Source organism: Sinocyclocheilus rhinocerous, unplaced genomic scaffold (assembly GCF_001515625.1).
Source record: "Sinocyclocheilus rhinocerous isolate Xijiao unplaced genomic scaffold, SAMN03320098_v1.1 scaffold77, whole genome shotgun sequence".
NCBI classification, from domain to species: Eukaryota; Metazoa; Chordata; class Actinopteri; order Cypriniformes; family Cyprinidae; genus Sinocyclocheilus; species Sinocyclocheilus rhinocerous.
Window position 1 is genome coordinate 1,754,953 of NW_015635045.1, and position 23,399 is coordinate 1,778,351.

At 37.8% G+C, this 23,399-nt stretch overlaps 2 protein-coding genes across 2 annotated transcripts in view; one reads left to right on the plus strand and one right to left on the minus strand.

Moving 5' to 3' along the window:
* Positions 1 to 14,470, minus strand: part of nyap1 (neuronal tyrosine phosphorylated phosphoinositide-3-kinase adaptor 1) — a 40,175-nt gene extending 25,705 nt beyond the window's left edge. Inside the window, exon 1 of the mRNA XM_016560630.1 lies at positions 13,808 to 14,470. The gene's annotated coding sequence lies outside the window, so the exon portion shown is untranslated. The remainder of the gene's footprint in view (positions 1 to 13,807) is intronic.
* A 3,825-nt stretch (positions 14,471 to 18,295) lies between these two features.
* On the plus strand, positions 18,296 to 23,354 carry LOC107746411 (diacylglycerol O-acyltransferase 2-like). The gene is made up of 8 exons (XM_016560631.1): positions 18,296 to 18,748; positions 20,430 to 20,525; positions 20,658 to 20,765; positions 21,249 to 21,319; positions 21,442 to 21,646; positions 21,737 to 21,911; positions 22,307 to 22,491; positions 22,688 to 23,354. The coding sequence occupies exons 1-8, from the start codon at positions 18,739 to 18,741 to the stop codon at positions 22,840 to 22,842; spliced, it is 1,005 nt and encodes a 334-aa protein (XP_016416117.1). The 5' UTR covers positions 18,296 to 18,738; the 3' UTR covers positions 22,843 to 23,354.
* The last annotated feature ends 45 nt before the right edge of the window (positions 23,355 to 23,399 follow it).

The window sequence follows — 23,399 nt, forward strand, 5'->3', positions numbered from 1 at the left end:
CCACAGCAAAAACTAGTAGCATATAGGGATGTAACGATTCACTCAACTCACGATGCGATGCGATGCGATTCACCATACTGATTTCACAAGACAATTTTCTCACAATTTTTCTTTTTAACAAAATGAGATTTAAGACAAATTATAAAAGAAAAGGTTTCCTTTTATTATTTCTCCAACAAAAATGCTGCACATTTCTTTGTGAAACTGAAATATGTCAAACAATAAAACTAACTTGACATTTTTAAACAAATCCCAAATCAAACAATTAAATACAAATAAAATAAATCTCTTCATATAAACAAACTAAGTTCTCCACTGTTTACATTCGCTTAAGACATAACCGACTGTGTTTACGAGAATACTTGCCGAGACAGTTATTTTGAGATAATGTGTGTGATAATGATTTGTGTGTATGTGTTCATTTAGATGCAAGGATATGCGAAAGAGGAATCAATTCTGTGAACGCGGCTCCCTGTGCGCGCTTTGAATGAGTGCGCGGAGCTCCGAATGCATGTGAATGGTTTAAAACACTTGAATGTTTAAATCGGTAAGACTTAGAAACACGTGCAAACGATCAACTATGATCCATTTTACCCCTACAAGCTAGTGAACAACGCAAATCAAGGAAGGAATTTTATATCACTGTTCAAGATAGCCCGTCGGGCAGGGTGGTGAAACATTTTGGTAGCCCGACTGGAAAACACAATAGCCCCGGGACGTCGGACTAGCGATTTTGCGAGCCCTGTATGAGTAGATAAACACATGAACCTAATCTCTAGAAGTGCTCTGAGAGCCACTTCATGAGGATTTTACCTTTTCTTTTGAGAAAAATATGGTCTTATCATATACAATAAGAGACTTAAAGGTCTTCATAGCAACCCGTCAAAATAAAAGTTCAGTTAACTTGAATAAACTATGACAAATATATTATTTAATGTAATGATAGTATTACTACTAATAATAATAATTATTAAAACATTATTTTTTAAGGAATATTTACCAGAAAAAAGTATTTACCAGAATTTATATAGCAGAAAAATGTAAATACACAACACATATTTCTGAAAGAAAAATATTATAATAAATATATTTTTTAATAAAATCAATTAATTAAAGATGTTATTAAAGAATTAAAGAAGAAACCAAAACAATGGAAAACACAGTATTTGGTTAAAAAAAAATAATATAATAGAAACAAAAATAAAAAATAAATAAAATTGAATATGAGGAAAAAAATTAAATTAAATTTTTGTTAAACCTGTAATAAATTGCTGTAAATTGTGTATGTTTCATGATTTCAATTAATTAGACATGTTTTTTGAAAAAATTTAATTTAACTATTAAAACAGAGTCTGGAAAAATTAAAACAGAAAAAACGGAATCCAGAAAAATTAAAATGGAAAAAATGGAATTTGGGAAGAAATAAAGCGGATTTCATAGGGCCCTACACTACTTTAAATCTCCGGCATGATTTGAGATGATCCAAAGAGCATCTTGTGCTTCAGTGGAGGAAAGACCATCTGACCGTCTGTCGTGTGATCAAATTACTTATTTGATTAGTGACCTAGAAATACTGCAGAAGTTGAAACATTTCTTAATCATTTAAGGCTATAATGATTCTTAGCTTGTTCTTTCAAATGATAAAAATTTGCATCCCTGATTTTCAATGTTGTTTTATATTTTTAGACTCTGCTGTATTATATCAATAGTGACTGCACATGGAGCCTATGAGACACATACACACATGCTTCATTTATGTATATAAATGTTTTTCACACACCTACTTAAGAACACAACATTCCTTCAGGCATTCCATTACAGGTGCAACAACCACTTAAGACATACACACTTGTTTATATAGATGTGTGGGTCATAAGGTCAGTTCACACAGATCATTAAAGCTCAGGGACAGATGGGATTTTCACACATCACACACACACAGCAATACATCCACTGCATAAATAATCACACCCACATGACATAGAAAAAAACAGACAACTGAATCTTTGCATGTGTATATTTGGTCATCTCATGTATTTGCATGGCAGACTTTGCAGTGCTTCCCAAAATCTGTGTGTGAAGTCACATAACCCGTCCCTCACTTATTGTCCTGTCCCTTTACACTGCACCTGGCTGTTGTCATGGTGACCGGCCAGCTGTCGCTTTTTGGTGGCTGGTCTCCTGTCACTTCAGAACCACAGAGCTCTCTCGTGCCGAATGCCAGTGTGAATGAGAGAGACAGACAGAGATGAATTAGATACAGACACAGAGAAACAGTAGAGATAGAAAGGTGGAGAAAAAGAGGAAGGAGGGAGGAGACCACATTTGAGAGGTTGGGGAAGGTTAAAGAGTCTGGCAGGAGGTGCTTAAAAAGGATGTGAAAGAGAGAGAGTGAGCGAGAGAGACAGACATGAGCAGACAGACAGGAGGACAAGTGCAGAAAGATGAATGGATGGGAATATATGGACACAATGAACGCAGGAGCGGCCATGAAAAACAGACGGAGAGAAAAGGAAGTGTGTTGTAGGGAGGGGGGAGGGATGTGAAACCATGTCTCTCACACCAGTCACTGTGTGCGGTCTCCTAGCAACACTGTCTACTGCCGTCCACATCCCTCTCTCTCTGTCTGTCTCCATCTCTCGTCTTCTAGCTTAATGCTCACACTATAGGATTCCAGTCTGTATGTGTGCATGCTCACTTTGCTTTACTTTAGCAAACTCACTCAATCTGTTAGGACTTCAGTTTTGCTTTTAAAACACACTCAGCAACTCAATCAGTCGGAGCTGTCACGGGATGGAGTCAAAAGCAGGATAAATGATTGAAGCAAGCCGGGACACATGCATGCTGGGAGTGCCACCCACAGGGAAATCTGCTGGTACATACACACCGCAGCACCTGTGTGCATATATTAGCAATATGGGTTCTGTGCAAATTCAGGTACTAGAATCAAGACACACAGTGTTCAATACTGCAATGTGTGGAAAAACAAAATATAAACTTAAAGGGGATAGTTTATCCAAAAATGATTCTGTCATTGACTCGCCGTCATGTCCAAATTGTCACGGGTTACTACTGTGAGGAGCACGGAGCGAGGAACGAGGAGACCAGGAATACAAAAGTTTAATTATTTTTTTCAGGGAATCACACGTAGCACAAGGAGTTGACAAACACAATTCCAGACCAGGAAGAACAGAACGGGCTAGCACTAAATAGGGCAGATAACGAGAGGCAGACAGGTTATGGGGATAACTAATAACAAGGAACAGGTGATACTAATAATGGGAAAAGGAACTGGAAGGACCAAATAAGGACAACAGGAACTAAACGGGAACATACACGTGACTTGGGCTTGCCACATTAATGCCCTTTGGGCTTGCCACATTAACGTCCTGCGGGCTTGCCTGAGGAACGGCCGGCTTATGGGTCCCGGATCGGGATCGGAAGCTCTCCAGACATCGGATGACTGCCTCCTTCCAGCCGAGGTTGGTGGTGTCTGGGAGCTCCGCGGGACGATGGTAGGTTATCCCGATCCGGAACAGCGTCACGAGGGTTTCTCCCTTGAGGGAGCTGGCGAGGGCGGGCGGCACGAACGCCCTCGCATAACTGACAGGGTCGGGGTTCGCCTGAGCCATGCCGATGAATAATGCTCATTCCTCCATTTGAACGGGGAGAAACGAACGGGGGAAAAAACAAAAAACTATTCAAAAAAACGAAAAACAAACACGGGTAGAAAGGGCGCCGCTTACTGTCACTTTAGGTCTGGAATTCTGTCACGGGTTGCTACTGTGAGGAGCACGGAGCGAGGAACGAGGAGACCAGGAGTACAAAACAGGGGAGTTTAATTCTTTTTTTCAGGGAATCACACGTAGCACGAGTTGACAAACACAATTCCAGACCAGGGAGAACAGAACGGGCTAGAACTAAATAGGGTAGATAACGAGGGGCAGACAGGTGATGGGGATAACTAATAACAAGGAACAGGTGATAATAATAATGGGAAAAGGAACTGGAAGGACCAAATAAGGACAACAGGAACTAAACGGGAACATACACGTGACACAAATCTGTATGACTTTCTTTTTACTGCTAAACACAAAAGAAGATATTTTGAGAAATTGTTCAGTGTTTTTTGTCTGGTACAATGAAAGTCAATAGCTATGTTTCAATCACCCTGTTTTAATGCGCATTTTGAAGTATCGCATCAGAAACAAGTGATGGAAATGCCAAATTTCAAATAATAATCCACAAAAAAGTTTTCATGCTCACTTGAGGTGGTTTTTGACTTGTGCGAAAAAGGATTAATGTGAATAATGGAAGATGGAAATGCTTTTGCTGAATAAATTCCTCCATGCGCATTAAAAAAGTCATGTGACTTTGTGCTATGGGACGGCAAAACCTGACTAACCAGTGGACTGATCTCATTCCACAGCATCTGAAATGTTGTCATGGTCATTCTGAAATGCCCGAGCAAAGTCTGTCGTCAAAGTATTTATGTGTAATTGCCTCCCAGAACTGTCTTACGCGACTGCGTTCCCAAACATCAGGCATCCACAGTCTGCACGCTCTGAGTTGCAAGTAATTTATTTTATATGAAAATGATTATATGCTTCTCCTACTTTTCTTAGTGATTTATAGTACCAGTTTATCAGGAAGTGATGATTTTGTTCTCTTTGACTCGGATGGAAACGGTGCTTGTTTGCAAATGTTTCATGCGATATTCCAATTTTACGCACAAGTTGAATTCGCAACTTTGGATGGAAACCCTGCTAATGATAAGCAAAATTGTTACAAGCATTCTTTAAAAAAAAAAAATTTCCCAAAGAAGAAAGAAAGATATAAAGATTTGGAAAGACATGAGATTTAAACAGGTCAAATGAAAATGTGCACGATGGCTTTATTATGTAGGCCTACATTGCTTCGACCAGAAGAGGCTCTGTAAAAGTCTAACTTAAAATGTTGTGCATTTAAATGATTATGAAAGGGAATCATAGAACAGTCTGCTTGTAGAAATCTGATTATGGACAGCAGTTTTAATGCTTTAATGTAAATGTTAAAAATCCATTCTCAAAATCCATTATTGCGGGTCATCCAACAACAAACCATGCCACAAGTTATGCCTACTACTACTACAAGTGGTTAAATGGGACTACAGAGGTTGTCAAGACATTAACTATTATTACAGCAAACAGAAAATCTGTGATTTTTTTCAGCCATTACTCCCTCATTGTTTTTATAATCATGCATTTGCAAACAATTCTATCTCAAACTTTCTGGGCAAATGTTTTTTAAATAAAGACTGAAAGAATTGTCATGATGGCGGGCTTTAGAGTCATGTGACCATGCTGTAGTTCGTACGATATGAAAGCAACATACAGTAAATTCAGCCTTACAAACATTTCATGCATAAAACATAGAATACATGTGAAAAATAAATGTCTCAGTCAATAACATCCAAACACTCTTTTTTTTTTGTGGGAGGCATAACTTGTAACAGTAGGTGTGACTTGTAGGTGTGTGGTTTGTAGTACTGTGGGATGTAAATAGATCCTTTTTAGTCACTGGTTTGGTACTGTGGCCTTCTGTGCATGTGTAGAATATGCCCTTTGTGCTCATTTTAACACACTGACCGGCTTTAATCATGTTTTTATGTATAATGCTAATATGCTATGCTAATAAATCACATCAGTCCTGCCTTTCTCTCTTTGCCCCCCTTTCTCCATGCAACAATTTTCTTCCTAAATTCTCTAATACATGAGTACTCAAACCTTTGTTGCCAGCCAAAACCCCCTTTCAATAATTAAATGACACATTGGCACGTTCACGGTTCTCTGATGTTGGTTAATTGTTACATGACATGTAAACAGATAAAGTGTGATAGTGTCTTGTCCACATTACATTCACACTGGTGTTTTAGGAACCCAAAAATTACATAATAATAATAATCAAATATTAGGATTATGATGATTATTAAAATGTTTTAATAATAATTAATGTTAAAATTAATTAATATATTACTCTTGTAAATGACAATTTCACAGTAAAATAAAAAATAATTATAATAATTTTATTTTACAAGCTACAATATTAATATTTATGCCTCAAATTCTTCACTTTCAAATATATATCTTTTTTTTTATTTCACACTTCTGTCCAAAAAAATGTTGGACATTGTGCGAATGTCTAAATAAAGTAAACCTAGTGCATGTTGCATTCCTAAATGCACATATTAACTGTTTTAAAGAGGTCCTATTATGCTTTTTCACTTTTTCAACTTTAGTTAGTCTGTAATGTTGCTGTTTGAGCATAAGTTACAAAGCTCAAAGTCCAATTCAAAGGGAGATATTTTATTTAACAGAAATCACTTTTCAAAAACTACAACGAACGACTCGTTTGGACTACAACGCATATTTTCCGGGATTGGTGATATCACAAATATTAACGAATGGGACGAGACCTGGTTGAGCTGCACTAGAGAAGGCAACGATCACAGCACATTTCGTATTTCAGAAGGCGGGCTTTCATTTGATTCCGGAACTATTCGAGCCGTTCATGCCAGACTGGGGAGAGAGAGTTGTTGTAATAATGTAAAATATGTGAAAAATAATGTTTTTCGAACAACCTAGTATGAGAGCCTGTTCTAGTACACCCCCAAAACAAAATCAAGACTTTGTAAAAGAGCATAATAGGACCCCTTTAATAAATTTTAAATAATTTTTTTATCATTCTTTAAATTACTTTCTTTTACTGTTGTTTTCATTTTTATATACAGTATCTGCTGTGTTTATTTTATGACTAAATTAAATCCTTTAATGTAAAGCACTTTTGATTACCATTGTGTATGAAATGTGCTGTATAAATAAAGTTGCCTGCCTGCTAGCTTTTCATCAACTCATGAACCCCCTGCAGTTCCCTCACAAACCCCCAAGGTTTCACAAACCCCCGTTTGGGAAACCCTGCTCTAGTCTGTCAGTTACAGCAGCACCTATATCACCTGAAATCGCAGCTTTTAGACAGGTGAGATCTTTCTGTCTCCAGCATTCACACTGACACTATACACATTTTTAGTTTCACATATTATTTCACATATAACACATGCACACATTTGTTTTTCCATCACGGTGGGGATTTTCCAGATTTTCAACTCCATAAGACATGTATTTCTGAAGCAGTTTTTTCTTGCGAGAAATGTTGGTGGCTCGCCACAACTTCAGTTTTTACTATCCTTGTGGGGACATTTGATCCCTACAATTTAAGCAAGACTTGACCCACACACAAATACACAACCCTTTACCACAGATCAACAACACACTCAACAAATGATGAATATTTAATAAAGTCTGGACTAAAAATAACCTGCTTTCTCTCTGTCTCTGTATACAATTTGCTCTCTCACACATTGAATATAAGGAATATACTGCATCTCTGGGCAGCTAAAGCAAAATCCCACTGCACTCAACCTGCAGTCTGTTTGTCCAGCTCCATAACGCTCCATAGAGAGGATAGCTGTGTCTGATTGCACCGTCTGGAAAACACCCATACACACAAGCAATCACACACTGAGCACTGCAGCAGACTGCCAATTAGCGAGGAACTGTGGAGGAGCAACCGCTTCCTCACATGCAGCACTCATCTGAACATGTGTCCAAGTGTGTTTTGTCAAAACAAAGTGCAGCATCACCAGGGATTACCAGTATTTGCCTTATTCTGCAAGCTGACAAAATATATCTCCTCATCCCGATTCTAAATCACTCCTCCCTTCCACTGCTGTTTCACTCTGTTCTTCTCCTGTTTTCCACATCCAATTTTCACTCTCTCTCACTTTATTCATGGAAGCACTCACTGACCTCCTCTCCCCCTCCTTATAGCTTCACTCCTTCCCTTGTTCTCTCTTTTTTTCTCCTAGTTTGCCCTTGGCTTCATGATGCTCACTGGAATCTGCAGTAATCAAGGTGACATGCTACATACACACGCAAGCCAGTACACATGCAAACGCACATGCATGCCAACGCATATGCAAACACGTGAAGCAAACATACTCACACGCGTCCTGAATTGCGAAATCAAGACTATGGAAAAGGAAACACGCTCTTATGTTGTAGCATCTGTGTGTTTGCATGTGCAATGTTGGAAGCGCTTCTTAAAACATTCAGAAAAAAAAGATTTGGATTAATAAAACGTGTTTTGGGAAGTAGCATCATGATACTACAGGTAGATGTCTACATGTACAAACGTACGCAAACTGAAACACACAGCAACACTTACACATGCTAAGCTGGGGCAGACAGTGGAGTAATGGACCCCTTCACATGTTCATCCCAAGGGAAGACTTTGTTTTGAGTATTTCTTTGTATATGGTGTAAGTGTGTGTGTATTCTCGCACATCTGTTTCATGTGCTGAGTACACAAGTGAACAAAAGACTGCTCATCTGTCTGTGTGTGTGTGTGTGTGTGTGTGTGTGTGTGTCTGCATGTGTGTACAGAGGTAAGATGAGGACAAGGAGGTGGGAGTTGTAATGACAGAAGCAAAAATATTTTCACTGTTTGAGACCTAGAGGCTGCTCACCTACACATACATGCTTTACGCATAACAACAACCAACAATGCACACCCACAGCCTCATCAGAAAGCCACAAGTATGCCATCATTTCTATTAACCCATATTACACTGGATCATTTAGCATTATTAATAATATTACTAAAGTGCTCTAAAATGCATATATTAATCTATATATAAATGTTAAGTTATATTTATATTCTATTATATATATTGCATATTTTATTATACATTTATATTTTATTATATATAGTAACAATATAAAAAAAGGAGTTGTTTATATATTTGCACAATTTAAAAAAAAATATATATATAGGTTTTTAAAGTGCATCAATTATAATGCATACACACATAGATAAATATACAATTTTACACACACACACACACACACACACATTATATATATATATATATATATATACATACACACACACACATATATCTATTTAAAATGGATTAATTATAATACTTATTAATTTAATATCTGTAACAAATATCTGAAGTTATTCCAGACAAATCTTTAATAAATCTTGCTCATTATATACACAATTTTTACTATTAGTATTTCTGAAAAAAAAATTTCATTATATTAATAGTTTTTTAAAGTATAGATTCATTTTTATTTTATATAACTGTTTTTTTTTTATAAGTACTAATTATTTTTTCACTGTTCTATAGGTTTACTAAAGCAAAACCATAATTTTTAGGCACCCCCCAGGGAACATAACATGCACCCCTGGATGGAAATCACTACCATAAATAAAGCAAAGTATGTGGTAACCTGCTCTGCCCCTGTTGTGAAGGACTCCCCCGGTTCACAGCTGCACAGTGCCTGCTGATGACAGATGCCAGATCCAACCACATGACACTCCTCCAGAAAAGCAAATCCCCCAAATATTTAGCGCATATAAACACACATGCACAACCATTCCAAAGCCCCTCTACCTACCTGTCTTCCATGCTAAAAGCGTTAAGACTCTCTGACCTGAAAGTGTTTCTCTAACAGATATGACATACTGTGCAATCAAGTGAAGACAGAATGACATATTTGACTTTTTACGTAGCAGAAGCTATTTTGGACCTAGAAAACACAACTTGTGTGATGGTGTTGTGAACGTCTCTGGTCACTCTTCTGTTGCTTTTAAGTTCAGTAGAAACCAGATCCACAAATCTACCTTAAACCATGAAAATTTAATGTCCTCCCTCTTGTTCCCTCAGTCTGTATACAAGCTATGTTCTATTGAATCTGAAACATTGATGTTGCCAGTGAGAGTCCCCAGTGATACTGGCCTCTTCTCCTCCATATTCGTCCGCTTCTGTTCTTTTTTTATTCTCTTCCTGAAGTCCTAAGCAAAACATGTTCAGTGCTCCAGTGCTCTCTCTGTATCTACAACGATAACTCCAAAGACAGACAAGTATGTGTACATAGAAAAATCCACATATAGTTGGTGTCAGATTAAAGGCAGAGTAAGTGATTTTTCAAAAACACTTTAGAAAACTGAAAACTACACCACTCTGCCTAAGAGTGCTACTTTACAGTGCTACATTAAAGTGCCCCTATTATGCCATTTTTACGGTTCCTAATATTGTTTTGGGAGTCTCCTACAATAGGATTACATGCATGCAAGGTCAAAAATGCTTTAGTTTTCTCAAAATATGCATTTAATATCACTTCATTTTCCAGCGATTCTCAAACGATTCGTTCGAAGCAGTTCAAAGATTCAGTCTCTCTAAACCCATCCTTTCAGTGAGCCTACTCTGCTCTGATTAGTCAGATGGCCTAGTCTGTTGTGATTGGTCTACGGCATACAGCGCGTGTCAGAAACTATACGCCTATTTCAATAGTTCTGTATTTTGAATGCTCTAGAAAATATGGGCGGGGTCATGTTGTTCGCGGCCGGCCAACGTAGAACATAGGCGCGCATTATGCAACTGTGTTACCCCGTGACGTGTAGCCGTCACGGAAGTGGGATTCGAATTACTAACGACTCGTTTCAGCTGTTCAGAGTCGATTCTTACTTTTGGGAGACAATAACTTTATTTATCGTGCACTTTCAGCTTTACAACTTTGCAGATCATTTACATTCACATACAGCTACATTACACACTGCATGAAAGGCAATATTGGAAATTGCATAATAGGGGCACTTTAAAGTGCTATGCTTTACTAACCAAGTTATGCTTTACATTAGTATGCTAAAGCACTTCACTAACAGAACATTAGTGTGAAATACACGGATCACTACTCTGCCAAGCATGCAGTAAGCCTCAGTGCCTGAAGGGTTCATTCTAGTGTACATCTAACCCAGCTTTCCCTTAATAATTCTGTCTTGCGTCACATTAGCAAACTCATCAGTACTTCTTCACCCACCCTTCCCACATCTCATTTGATTTAAGCCTAAAACAGACATCATACTTCTGCTCAGATGCAAACATACCATAAAAATTCAATTCGGTCCTTTCAGGAAATCTACAGTGTAAAGCCTGGGCCTGGATCATCCAGACAGACAGACAGACAGAACTAAAGCCCAACCCGAAAAATGAGCTTTACAAGGGAACATCTGTCAAAGTCTAATCAGAGCCAAGCAAACATACAGTCTCTCCTTCTGTCCAACACATATTTCTCCTCGGTTTCTCTCCTGATAAATCCTTAAGTCCCTTAAGATCATATGATGTTCTCTCTACCTTGTTCACAATTGCACTTCTATTCTCTTATTTTCCAATTACACAGTCTTTAAAACGATCTGCTCATTATCTTATTTAAGCTCGTTCTAATTCACCATTTTCGCTCTTTGCTCATCGCTCTCTCCCTTTCTTTCTCACATGCTGTTGTCATATGCTGTTTCATCAAATTTCAAAAACAAATTCATGGGAGCTTAGAGACAGGGAGTCGGTTAGAGATGGAAACAGAGAGACCGTAGGCATTCTCTTACCAGCCACTAGAAGTCACTCTTATTGTGCTGCGTGTATTTGAGTGAAGTTGCTATAGATTTTATAGGGGGTTGCGGGTTCGAGTCCCAGGTCCGGCAGGGATTGTAGGTGGGGTGAGTGAAAGTCCAGCGCTCTCTCCACCCTCAATACTCAATACCAAGAGGTGAGACCCTTGAGCAAGGCACCGAACCCCCAAATGCTCCCCGGGCACCGCAGCATTGGCTGCCCACTGCTCAGGGTGTGTGTTCACGGTGTGTGTGTGTGTGTGTGTGGGTTTCATTATTCACTGCTGTGTGTGTGCACTTGGATGGGTGAAATGCAGAGCACAAATTCAGAGTGGCCACAAGTCACCTCCTTTCCTTTCCTTTTAGTACAGGAATCTTTAACACGAGGTCTGTGGTGGTACTGCAGGGGGTCTCATTTTTCAGGACAAATGTTGTTCAAATAAATGTAATATTTTCAGTTTAAAACAATACAGTTATAATACTTTATTATTTATATTGTGAGAAAAGTTAATTCAGCTAAATGTATAACACGCATTGAAATGTATTAGCCTAAGCAAATTTAAATGCATGTGCAAGTATGATTCAGCAAATGAATGCAATGTAAAATTAAATTAATAATTAAATTAAAATTAATACAATATTCTACATATGTATTTATATAGGCTGAGTTGATAATGCAACAATCAATTTAATACAGTATGTGATGGTGTCCATCTCTATCACTCACATGTGTGTGTGTGTGTGTGTGTGTGTGTGTGTCTGTCTATCTGTCTGTCTCACTCTCGTTGGATATATACACTGCATAAAATTGATATAGCCTACACACATATGTACATATATATATTTATATATACATGGCTGTTTCCAGGTTTCCAGTTGCAAACACATTCTCACAACCACATCCACATGCAAAATAAAAACACATTCACACTTGTTTACTTACATGGTCAAAAATACACAGAAAACACACACACACACACACACACTCCAAACTGAGAACACACCCAGCACTTATTTAAATATATCACTCCCAAAAGGGAAATACACCATGCTACAACTGCTTGATTAATTGATTGATCAGTTTAAGGATTGACTGAGGGTCTTGTCATATGCAGCATGTATTTTCTGTAATGCTGTGTGGTAAATCAAAAAAAAATGTCTCATGATAGAAAAATGACTCATTAATTAATATCTCCTAAATAATTGTTCAAAAAACAATTTTGTTTTTTGGCCATTAATGTTTAAGACATTTGCTAAAATGCCTTGTGTGAAGGTTTCCACAGCCCCCAGACAAGGTGGGGCTGGTCTCCTCATGTCTGCAGTGCACTCCAGTCTACACCTCCTAGCCTAACTGGCTTTCCCCGCGCTCAACCCGCCTCTCTTGCTTTTAATCCGCGAATAATGTCTCCTTTGGACAGTCTAATTTGGTGCTATTTATCATTACCGGGAATACACAAGACCGATCCGGAGAAGTCCAGGTTCACGCCACAGACACACACGCGCACGCAGCCACGCCTCCCATCTACTATCACATCACGACTCTAATAAAATTGGCTGCAGTTGTAGCTTGTCGCACGTGCCATTGGCATTCTGATGCCACATTCACGCGCGATTCATGCAGACGTTACGTGAGACGAATATTTCTGGAGACACTCGCGGTTACAACAGACCAGGTTACACCACTGATTACCAAAGTCTATGAATGTCTAATAGCGAAAATGTTAAATATATTCAAGATAAAGTCTACATCCTTCACATAGCCTACTTAATAGTGCATATCTCACAAATTAGCCTACCCGTAAAGCTCGTAGCGAACTCTAAAACTCGTGCACCTGAAGACGCTCCTTAAGACGCGTCACTTATATACGCTCAAACGATCACAAACCCGCTGCCTTTACTCTTTTACATTGTTTAGGAACTCGGTCAGGTTTTGTGGAGAAAATATCGACGGTGAAAGCACGATCATTCGAGCCATATTTTCCATTTTAAAAATTATAAACAGTCGCTATAGCTAAAACAAAATAAACGACTGGTTTTACAAGACAACTGTTTTAAGGGCAAACCCTGGTCTTAAAATATACAACACGTGCATTGGGTTGTCAATGAAAAAAGATTCATATTGACATAAACACGGCAATAGCGCTTGGTCAATTCCTCTGTGGGAGATCGTATTGCTAGCCTTTCCCAGATGTTTGTAATTATATTTCCACACACAAGTCAATACCAATTGAGGTCGAATTTCGTCACAATTTGTATGATTTAAATACATCCGTCTTTAGTGTACTGAAAACAAATGGTGCAGAATAGCTTGACTTACATAAACGGTGTGAAGTCGAATTGCAGAGGACAAGTAGTAAAATCAGACAACAACAAATCCACGCCGGTCTGCTGGCGATGACATTGCCCTCTTCATAGAGGAAAGACGGAGATGACAGTAATTTCCAACCGTGTCATAAAAGATTAGATGTAAAATTCTATGCGAGGAGACCGAGCATCAGTGCGCTGACGGCTGGCTGCTTTTTGTAAACAACATCCTCATCCCCATTTACCCACAGCGCGGAGCACGATGAGAAAGCGCTTCGCTATCCATGGTGCAGTTCACTGCGACTTTAGGGAAGGAAAAAAAACATCCGTTCAAAGCAGGCCCATGGAACCATTCACAAATGCAGTCTGTTAGTGCCTGCACGCTAACCGGGAGACGACTTCACGGTAATGAATGCAGAGCCCGCAGATAAACACGTCGGCGGTGGCGGCGCACTTCGCGCTGATATTAATATTAATATTCTTGCTTCAGAGCTCGTCGGTCAACGGAGAAGCAGATGGCGAGCTACTGATTCCGTTCTGATGCGCGCCTCGCTCTCCTGAAACGTTGTATCGTGCTGCTGTTTTTGTGAAGGGAGACATTTTCTGCCCTCGCCATACTAAATATAAATTCCACCGACTGTTGTTATGCCGTTTTTCCGTTTACATTTTTATGCCTGACCTTTCTGACAGCTGATTCGACGCACGTATTTACCATTTTTGTCCGCGTTCGCTCTGTGCAGACGTAAGCAGTCTGTCAGCAAGCGCGCCAACCAACCCTAATGCTCCACCAATTACATTGAGACACTGGAAATTCCATTCCGCATTATTTTTCTCATGCTAATCTCTCTTTTCACTTACACACTTGTGTTTAGCCTATATGATTTTAACATCTAGGCATAACCACCTACTTACTGTCAGTCGTGACAATCACCTATTCACCTGAAGAGGTACATTACAACGCTCATCCAATCACCTAAACATTTCACAGACCATCTAACAACATCAAGAACCACTTATTATTAATGACATTCCTATTTTTCCCTAAACCTAGGCATTTTCCCTTCTTGCTCTCACTCAATCCCCACAAACCATCGCTTTATTATTAGATGTACATGATCTCCTGCATGTGCTATCCATGCCTGGAGTGAGAAAATGTTGTGATGTGAGCAAGAGACGAGAAATGAGGGAGAAATGTGAGAAGTGAGACTTGAAGACATGGAAAACAAAGGATAAAAATAACAGTACTCACACTTCAGGATGGCAGAGAGCCATTGTGTCATCACACATTTAATTGGAGTAGCTCATGCGCATACGGCATGAGATTGCATCACAGAAATAGTCAGGAAGCTAGAATATAACCATTGATCAGTAATGAATCACACTTTGCCTTTGCACAAAAGAAGAACTTGGTATACTTAAAATAGAATATGTTGCCTCTCAGCATCAGCTGAGTAATGAGTAAATCTATGTGAACACCATAGGCATTTAGCTAATCCAGCCTGTTTCTCGTAATCTATGACTGAGTTCAAACAGCATAGAAATTTGGTCGGTCCTAATCTGGTGAGGCCCTGCAGCTCATTGAATAAAGAGATGTTGGGTTGTGAAATCACAGGTCCAGATTCATATGTAAATCATGAAAATGTATATACTGTATCTTTTGTCTATGTGAATACATGAATATGATAAGATGGACAAGGATAATAATAATACAGACACAAGACAATGCACTAACTACACTTGTAAACTTATATAAAGAGGCACAAAATCACTTTCACAGACTTTTTCATTAACTGTTCCCTCCTGGTGGAATGGCCTGCCAAACTCAATCCGAGCAGCTGAGCCCTTAGCCATTTTCAAGAAACGGCTAAAACACATCTCTTCCTTCTTTATTTGACCCTCTAACTCTAGCACTCTCTATTCTAATCCTATGTGATCTATTTGTTTTCTTTTTTTTTAAAAACACCTGACCCTCTATCACTTGCACTCTCTATTAGTTTTCCAACTGCTTGTTTTTCTTAAAAAAACTCTAACACTAGCTTTTTCTATTCTTTTTCTATTCTATCTACTTGTTTTCTTTGTATGTGTGTGTGTGTGTGTGTGTGTGTGTGTGTATATATATATATATATATATATATACTAGGCGTTTAAACGTAACATTAATTTAGACCTATACCGGTATCTAAATATGATTTTATAATTTTATGCTATATAGACCTACCACATTACACTCCACTGAATGTAGTATGAACAGCAATAAACTACATTTTGGCATTTTATAATACTTCTGTGGATATTTTGGTGAAAGTAACTGAAAAGTAACTCAAAAGTAGTGTAACGCATTACAATTCAGAGACAGTAATATTGTAATGTAACTAATTACTTTCAAAAGACAGTAACTAGTAATATACAATGTATTACATTTTGGAAGTAACTTGCCCAACACTGTATATATATATAAAACCTTACGTGTACTGTGTTGGGCTAACAGAGACTTGTCATAGCACTTGCATTTTATTGCTCTTTTGTTGGTTTTGATTGCTTCTGTCCTCATTTGTAAGTCGCTTTGGATAAAACATCTGCTAAATGACTGAACGTAAATGTAAATGTATATAAACATATACAAATTATTCATGTGGTTGGAGATATTTCTGTATGGGTATATATGAAATGGGTTCCTCAATTCTTTCACTTTAAATAAGAATTTATGTATAATTTTCATTAAAAGGCAACTCTTATAGCATTGACTAGTGAACAAATTCTTTCGATCCAGTTCTTTTCACACAATCAGTTGAACTGGTATGCACAAAACGGAACGATTCATTATCAAGACATGAGTTTAATGCAAAGCCTAAAATTAAGGCTATCAATATCCTATAATCTATATTGTTAATCCAGGGCTAAATATACTTTGCCAAACTCTGATGGACATCAACCAGGGTTAAGTCAAATCAAAGAGATAACCCATGTACTAGTTTGAACAAATTAACACAACTTCTACATTTCTAAAATAAGATGACATTATGAAATTTTAGCTGAACAGCTTCTTAACTTGTTTAGTCCATTGCATTCTCATGAGTCACATTTTTATTTTATTTGTATAGCGCTTTTCACAAATTTGTTTTAAAGCAGCTTTACAGAAAATGCTTTTTTTTAACAAATATAGAGTGATCTGTTATCAGAGGTGACTGTCAAATTAAAGTTCTGAGCTACAAATCATGCAGTTAGTTATGTATAGAGACAATGAACACATTAAAGAAATGATTATGTTGTAATCATATATTTATAATATAAAGAACATTTGGCAGTTTTGTATGTTGATTCATAATTGTGACATGAATGTGACGGGATAAAACCAATTGAGGTCTAAAATACCTGGTGAACATTTCATCACAATGCTAGTTTCTCGGCTCAAAAGTGCTTCAAATCTTTGCTTCATGGGTAACTTTTGGATGGACACAATCAGCTGCAGCCATATGTGACTGATCACTATGCAACCACAAGAAAAACGATGTCATAATGCAGATTGCCAGTTCTCCAAATAAAAGGAGAAACATTAACTATAGAAGAATTGATTATTTTATTATAATCGTTATTTTAAGTGCTTTGTGAATAGATATTTCCTGTTTCATTCCTGCCGTGACCTTTGGTATCATGTGAAGCACATATTTGCATAGTAGAATTGCAGAGACAGGGCTGATACATGTTTCTATCACAGCAGGTACACTGATACAATTGAGATTAAAAAGGTTTGTTTTACAATTTTCAATTAAGATTATTTGTCTCTTAATCCATTTCTAAGACCAAGAAAAACCCTGTCTTTCACAATTAAATGAGTTCTCATATTTAACTTGAGTATAATTTATAATTTACGTGTCGTTTTTCACCCCTGAATAAAACTGCAACATGATTTTACACTGGACAAAAATCTCTTTCGTTTATTACGTAGCCTACATAATATCACAGATGGAGTTTTGGTTCCTTGCCAATGTCACCTTTGACTTGCTTAGTTGGGGACACAATTTCTGGCAACATTGTTGACTTGATTGCATAGACGCTATTTAAAGAGAACTGAACTGAGCTAGATGATGTCATCACTGAATCAGCAATGAACTGACTTTAACTGAAAAACTGACTGTTTTCTATTGTCCTCTTGCATTGTTGGCACACGTTTTTCTTGTTTAGCACTGTAAAGCTGCTTTGACACAATCTGTATTGTATAAAGCGCTATATAAATAAAGGTGACGACTAATATAGGCTATGCCAATCATTGATATGCAAAATTGAATATTGGATGTTGGTTAGACTTATTTATAACAAAATATTGTACATCAAACTCTAAGGTTCATCTTTTGAATAGAAAAACAGGGTTGACTTGTTACAAAAGAGCGACATATTTCCTGAGAACATCATGAAGCAATAAGTGGCAAGCACTAGGCAACATTTTTTAAATGCAGCGGTTGTGCGCGCGCGCACATTCGCTCCACCCTCCTACAGATGTCCGCACGCGCGCGAGGAGCGTTCATTCAACCAAACCGCGCCGCTGCCGTTCCGTACAGCAGGGGTATTTAAACGATATCTCACGATCCTGTGTCTTATTCTGACATAAGAGTAGGCGTTTGTGGCGTTTTCGTTGCCTAGGCGTGGCAACAAAGACTCGAAGATTTGTTTGTTGTTTACGAACGATTCATGTTAAAGAAAAGGGTGACTTAAACGGCTGTCAGTCATGCGAACGCGGATTCGTAAGTGGTTGGAGATAAACACCAGCTAGCCAGTCCTGAAAGTGCCCGCATACATTTACAATGACGCGATTAGAGAACGAATCGTTATCTGTTTGACCGATTCAACCGATCAAAGTGCAAACAAGAAACGAGAGGCTTCTGTCAGGGAAGGGAAGGTGAGGAAGAGGAATCGTTCGCTACAGGAATCACTAAAATTGGCCACTTAATGGAAACAGGTAACGGTAGGCTCTCACGAATCTCTCAGTACGGTACAGGATTTGACTGGAGAATGATAGCCTATTACACATTTGAAAATTATTTCAAATTTAGCTTTAACCGAAAAGTTTTAAAGTTTATATCTGTAACAACACCGTAAATCTGGTTAAACAGTAGGCCTAAATGTTTAAATAAAATTGTTGTATTGGTCTGTCCTAACACTAAACGTTGTAAGTATGCTGACGTAGTGCACATATTTCGCAATTTAAAAAAATAAATGCAACTGTGGATTTGAATTGCTGGAAGATCACATTACCACTTTTTACTGATTTTCACAGTAATTATAAGCAAGTAATAAGAATAATGAATATAATACACATTTATGATCATTTACAGTAAACTTAAATTCTTCTTTAAATCTAATTTTTTTCCACTGTGTATGTTACCATATCTACTGTTTATGTAGGCTACGCCCAAAGTCTGCATCTTGAATCTAAGGTGATTTTCTGATTGAGGAACAACATGGCACCACATTGATACACAAACACATTGTTTTTCCAAATAAAACAAACCTTTTAAAATGTTTAGGATGGGGTCTGCTTCAAGTTCATGAACACATCCCAGGTGCAACAGGTCACAGAAGTAGGTCTAGGCTCACTGCTGAAGTTGCACTTATACCTACTGCTGTCAGAAAAAAACATTATTAAGTGGCAATATTTTTAATCTTTGTAATATTGGGGACTTTTCCCCCTCAAATTATTCAAAAGACACAACATTACAGATGAAAATCTTATCATACAGCTCATATCATACATATTATACAGCTCACTACTGTCTATGTAATCATGGTTTTAAAGGGGTCATATGATGTTGCTAAAAAGAACATTATTTTGTGTATTTGGTGTAATGAATTGTGTTTATGCGGTTTAAGGTTAAAAAAACACATTATTTTCCACATACTGTACATTATTGTTTCTCCTCTATGCCCCAGCCTTTCTGAAACGCGTCGATTTTTACAAAGCTAATCGTTCTGAAAACTCACATCCATTATAGAAGTTCAGTGTTCATTAAAGAAAACTTCTTATATTAGCTACACATATGTGCTATCAAAATCACTCACAGTAATTACAGTTATCAGACAGCTAGGTTGCTAGCATCTACAGAGACAATAAACCCAAAACTACATAAGGACTGTAACAGAATATAACATATTGATTGTTAGGTAACAGATAATAAACAGATATTCACTACAGGCCATTTTTGTGGCCCCACATTTTAGATATATTGGGCATTTTAGTGACTTTCTGTGGCCTTTTTGTGCTGAGCCCTGGTTAATTTCTGATCCTGCTGCCTGCTGAACGGTGAAAACCAGATTGCCCAATAAAGATATTTCACATTGTATGACACAGATTTACAGTGAGTGAATCTGACAACTGATGTCTGCACAGGTTCAGGTCATTGGTTCGAATACTTGTGCCTGGTTGAAAATATTTGTCTCAAAATCTCCAATTATATTAAAATGTGACATTTGACAAAATCTTTTTTTAACACTCGCTTCTGTAATTTTAGCGAATTAGATGGCCTGCTCAAATAACAGTTCATCTGGGGTTACGTGCGATCAGCAGTTACAAGAAAAATGAGAAGAATGTGTGACCAACCTTAATCTGTTTCGTCTTCTCAGTTTTATCCTCTCTTTTTCAGTTTCAGAATTAAAGGGGAAGGAGGACAAGTCTCAGTGGAAGGAGTTAATCGAGGATATAAGTGTTTTACAATGGGTGTTTTCATTTCTGTTTTTAGGTGAGACCTGTTGCACACACACACAGAAAAAATTACTTTTGGGTGCTGAATAGAAATTTCCATGATGCTTCCCATTGTGTGTCAGATTGACACTGTAACATCACAACTCATTCTGAATGTGTGTGTTTGCAGGAACGGCCTGTCTGCTGTTGATGATCTATTTGATGTTCACCTCTCTGTGGCTCATTCCCACACTCTACTTCTCATGGCAGATCTATGATTGGCACACACCCGAAAGAGGTCAACTCATCATTAGAACACACATTTTTATTCTTAACAGTACACACAAACACGTGTAGATGGTTAAATGGATAGTACCCATAAAAATGAAAATAATGTAATCATTTACTCACTCGTGTCATTACAAACCTGTATGACTTACTTTTCCGGTTTGGGTAAGGCATTCTGAGATATGTCTCTGTGTTGTTTTTTTTTTTCAATAGTCAGTTAAACTGTTTGGTTACCAACATTCTTCCAAATATCTCTTCTGTTCCACAGAAGAAAACTATAGTCATACAGGTTTAGAAAGACATGAGGGTGAGAAAATGATCAGTTGAGTCAAAATGATCAGTCAAATGAGAATTTTTGGGTGAACTATCCATCTAAATTCACAGGTTAAACTAAGATCAGATAATTCCATTTAGCCTAATTCTTAAAACAGCTTTCACTGTCTGATAGAATTAAAAATATTGTCAAAATGTTAATATTTTCTGTGTCCACTAGGTGGCAGACGAACAAAATTTGTGAGAAGCTGGGAAGTATGGAAACACTACAGAGACTATTTTCCTGTGAAGGTAAACATTATACCCAGTAACTGACGTAACACATCAGTTGTTCTTTGACTTTAGCTCTTGAATTTTTTGTGTATCCCACCCCTTTGTTCTCTCTATCCTTCTTTGACTTTCTATTCCTTCAGCTAGTAAAGACTACTGAATTGAATCCCAGTAAGAACTATATCATGGGTTGTCACCCCCATGGCATCATGTGTGTGGGAGCCTTCTCGTGTTTCAGCACAGACTGTAATGGATTTGCGGAAACCTTTCCTGGAATACGCCCCACGCTTGCAATTCTGGCTGGACTTTTCCGCCTTCCTCTCTTCAGAGAGTATATTTTGTCTGCAGGTCAGAAACGAAAGTTAAATTGAGACTCAATGAGAGAGAAGACGACATTGAAAAGGATGAAGTGTTTCTCCATCTATTTCTCATTCTCAGGTCTGTTGCCTGTGAGTAAGGAGAGTTTAGATCACTTGCTGAGCTGTACTGGTGTGGGTAATGCTGTAGTCATCATCATTGGTGGGGCAGAGGAATCACTTACCTCGACTCCAGGAGTAAACACTTTAGTCATGAAACACAGGAAGGGTTTTGTACGACTGGCCCTTGAACATGGGTAAGAAAAAGACGAGAACAAGACAAGAAGATTGACTGAAATAAACCTCTAGTTTAAACCAGTGGTTCTCAACCAGGGATCGGGACCCACTATGGGGCCTCAGCAAACTTCCAAGGGGGCCACCGGATGACTAAAATTATTCAAATTACTATACTAATATTAATACAATGAATATACATATTCACATTCTTATTATTATTATTTATAAATAAAAATAATCTAACTCAAAATGCTAAAAAGTACATAATATCCTGTCTGTGTCTCAGTTTCTGTTTCAGCTTTACCATGTAATAACATGCACACATATTATAAGCAGCAACTGCCAACTTATGAAAAACTTTTCTCATTTTAACATGTTTGACTACATCTCCTGTGTCTTGTTGCTGTTCACTCAGGGCTGACCTAGTTCCTGTGTACTCCTTTGGTGAGAACGAGCTGTTCCCACAGGTGGTTCTGTCCGAGGGCAGCGTTGGTCGACGGCTGCAGGCTCTTTTTAAGCAGATTACGGGTTTTGCTCCATGTCTCTTCACTGGGGGGCGCTGGCTGCTTCTGCCATACAGACGCCCTGTCACCACTGTGGGTCAGTTCAAAACACTTGCATTTCACATCACATTTTAACAATGATTATTGTTTTTGTAAAGAATCAAGATGTTGCTGCTAGAGACCCTTTTCATCTGTATGCTACTGACACGAATAGAACTGCTGAGCTGTTCTTCAGATTGAAGTATCACTTTTTGGTATGTACTATGAATGCAATGTACCTTTGTCTCTTTCAGTGGGCCGTCCCATTACTGTGCCTCAGGTTGACAGTCCATCGCAGGAACAGGTGGATCATTACCACAGTTTATACATGAAGGCTCTGTCTGAACTTTTCCACAGACACAAAACCAGCTGTGAACTGGCCGACACACACGAGCTGCGCTTCATATAGAAATGTTGGAAAGCACAAAGTTATTGAAACAGCTGCTGGAATTATGATGTGGGACAGAAACATACTTATTTCTGTATTGTTTTCATGTGAACGGTTTAGATTTTTGATTCTCCGAAATGATGCTCAAAGCACAAAGTGAACCAAATGAATGAATGCAGTTTGGGATCTAAATCAGAATGATGCTCTCTTCCTATGGAGCTGTATATGTGCTATAATGAACACACAAAAAAACTTTAGTCATCCAAAAAGAAAGGATTTATCACCTTTATCAGTGATGGAAATGTAAAACATGTTAGTGCTCATAATGAAAATATGTATAAAGAGTATTTTTCAAAAGTATGAAAAATATAATTTTAAGCTAATAAGTATTTTAATATAAGAAATATGGATGATTTATACACGTATAATGATGTTTTTACCTTAAATTCATCAGTGGCATTTTAAAGTGCAAAGTCTTGAAAATACCTCTCTTCTTGCAAAACAAATCATAAAACAAGCACATTTTTACCACTTCCAGTCATTTATTTGTTTCAGACAACAAAATTGTATAACAGTAA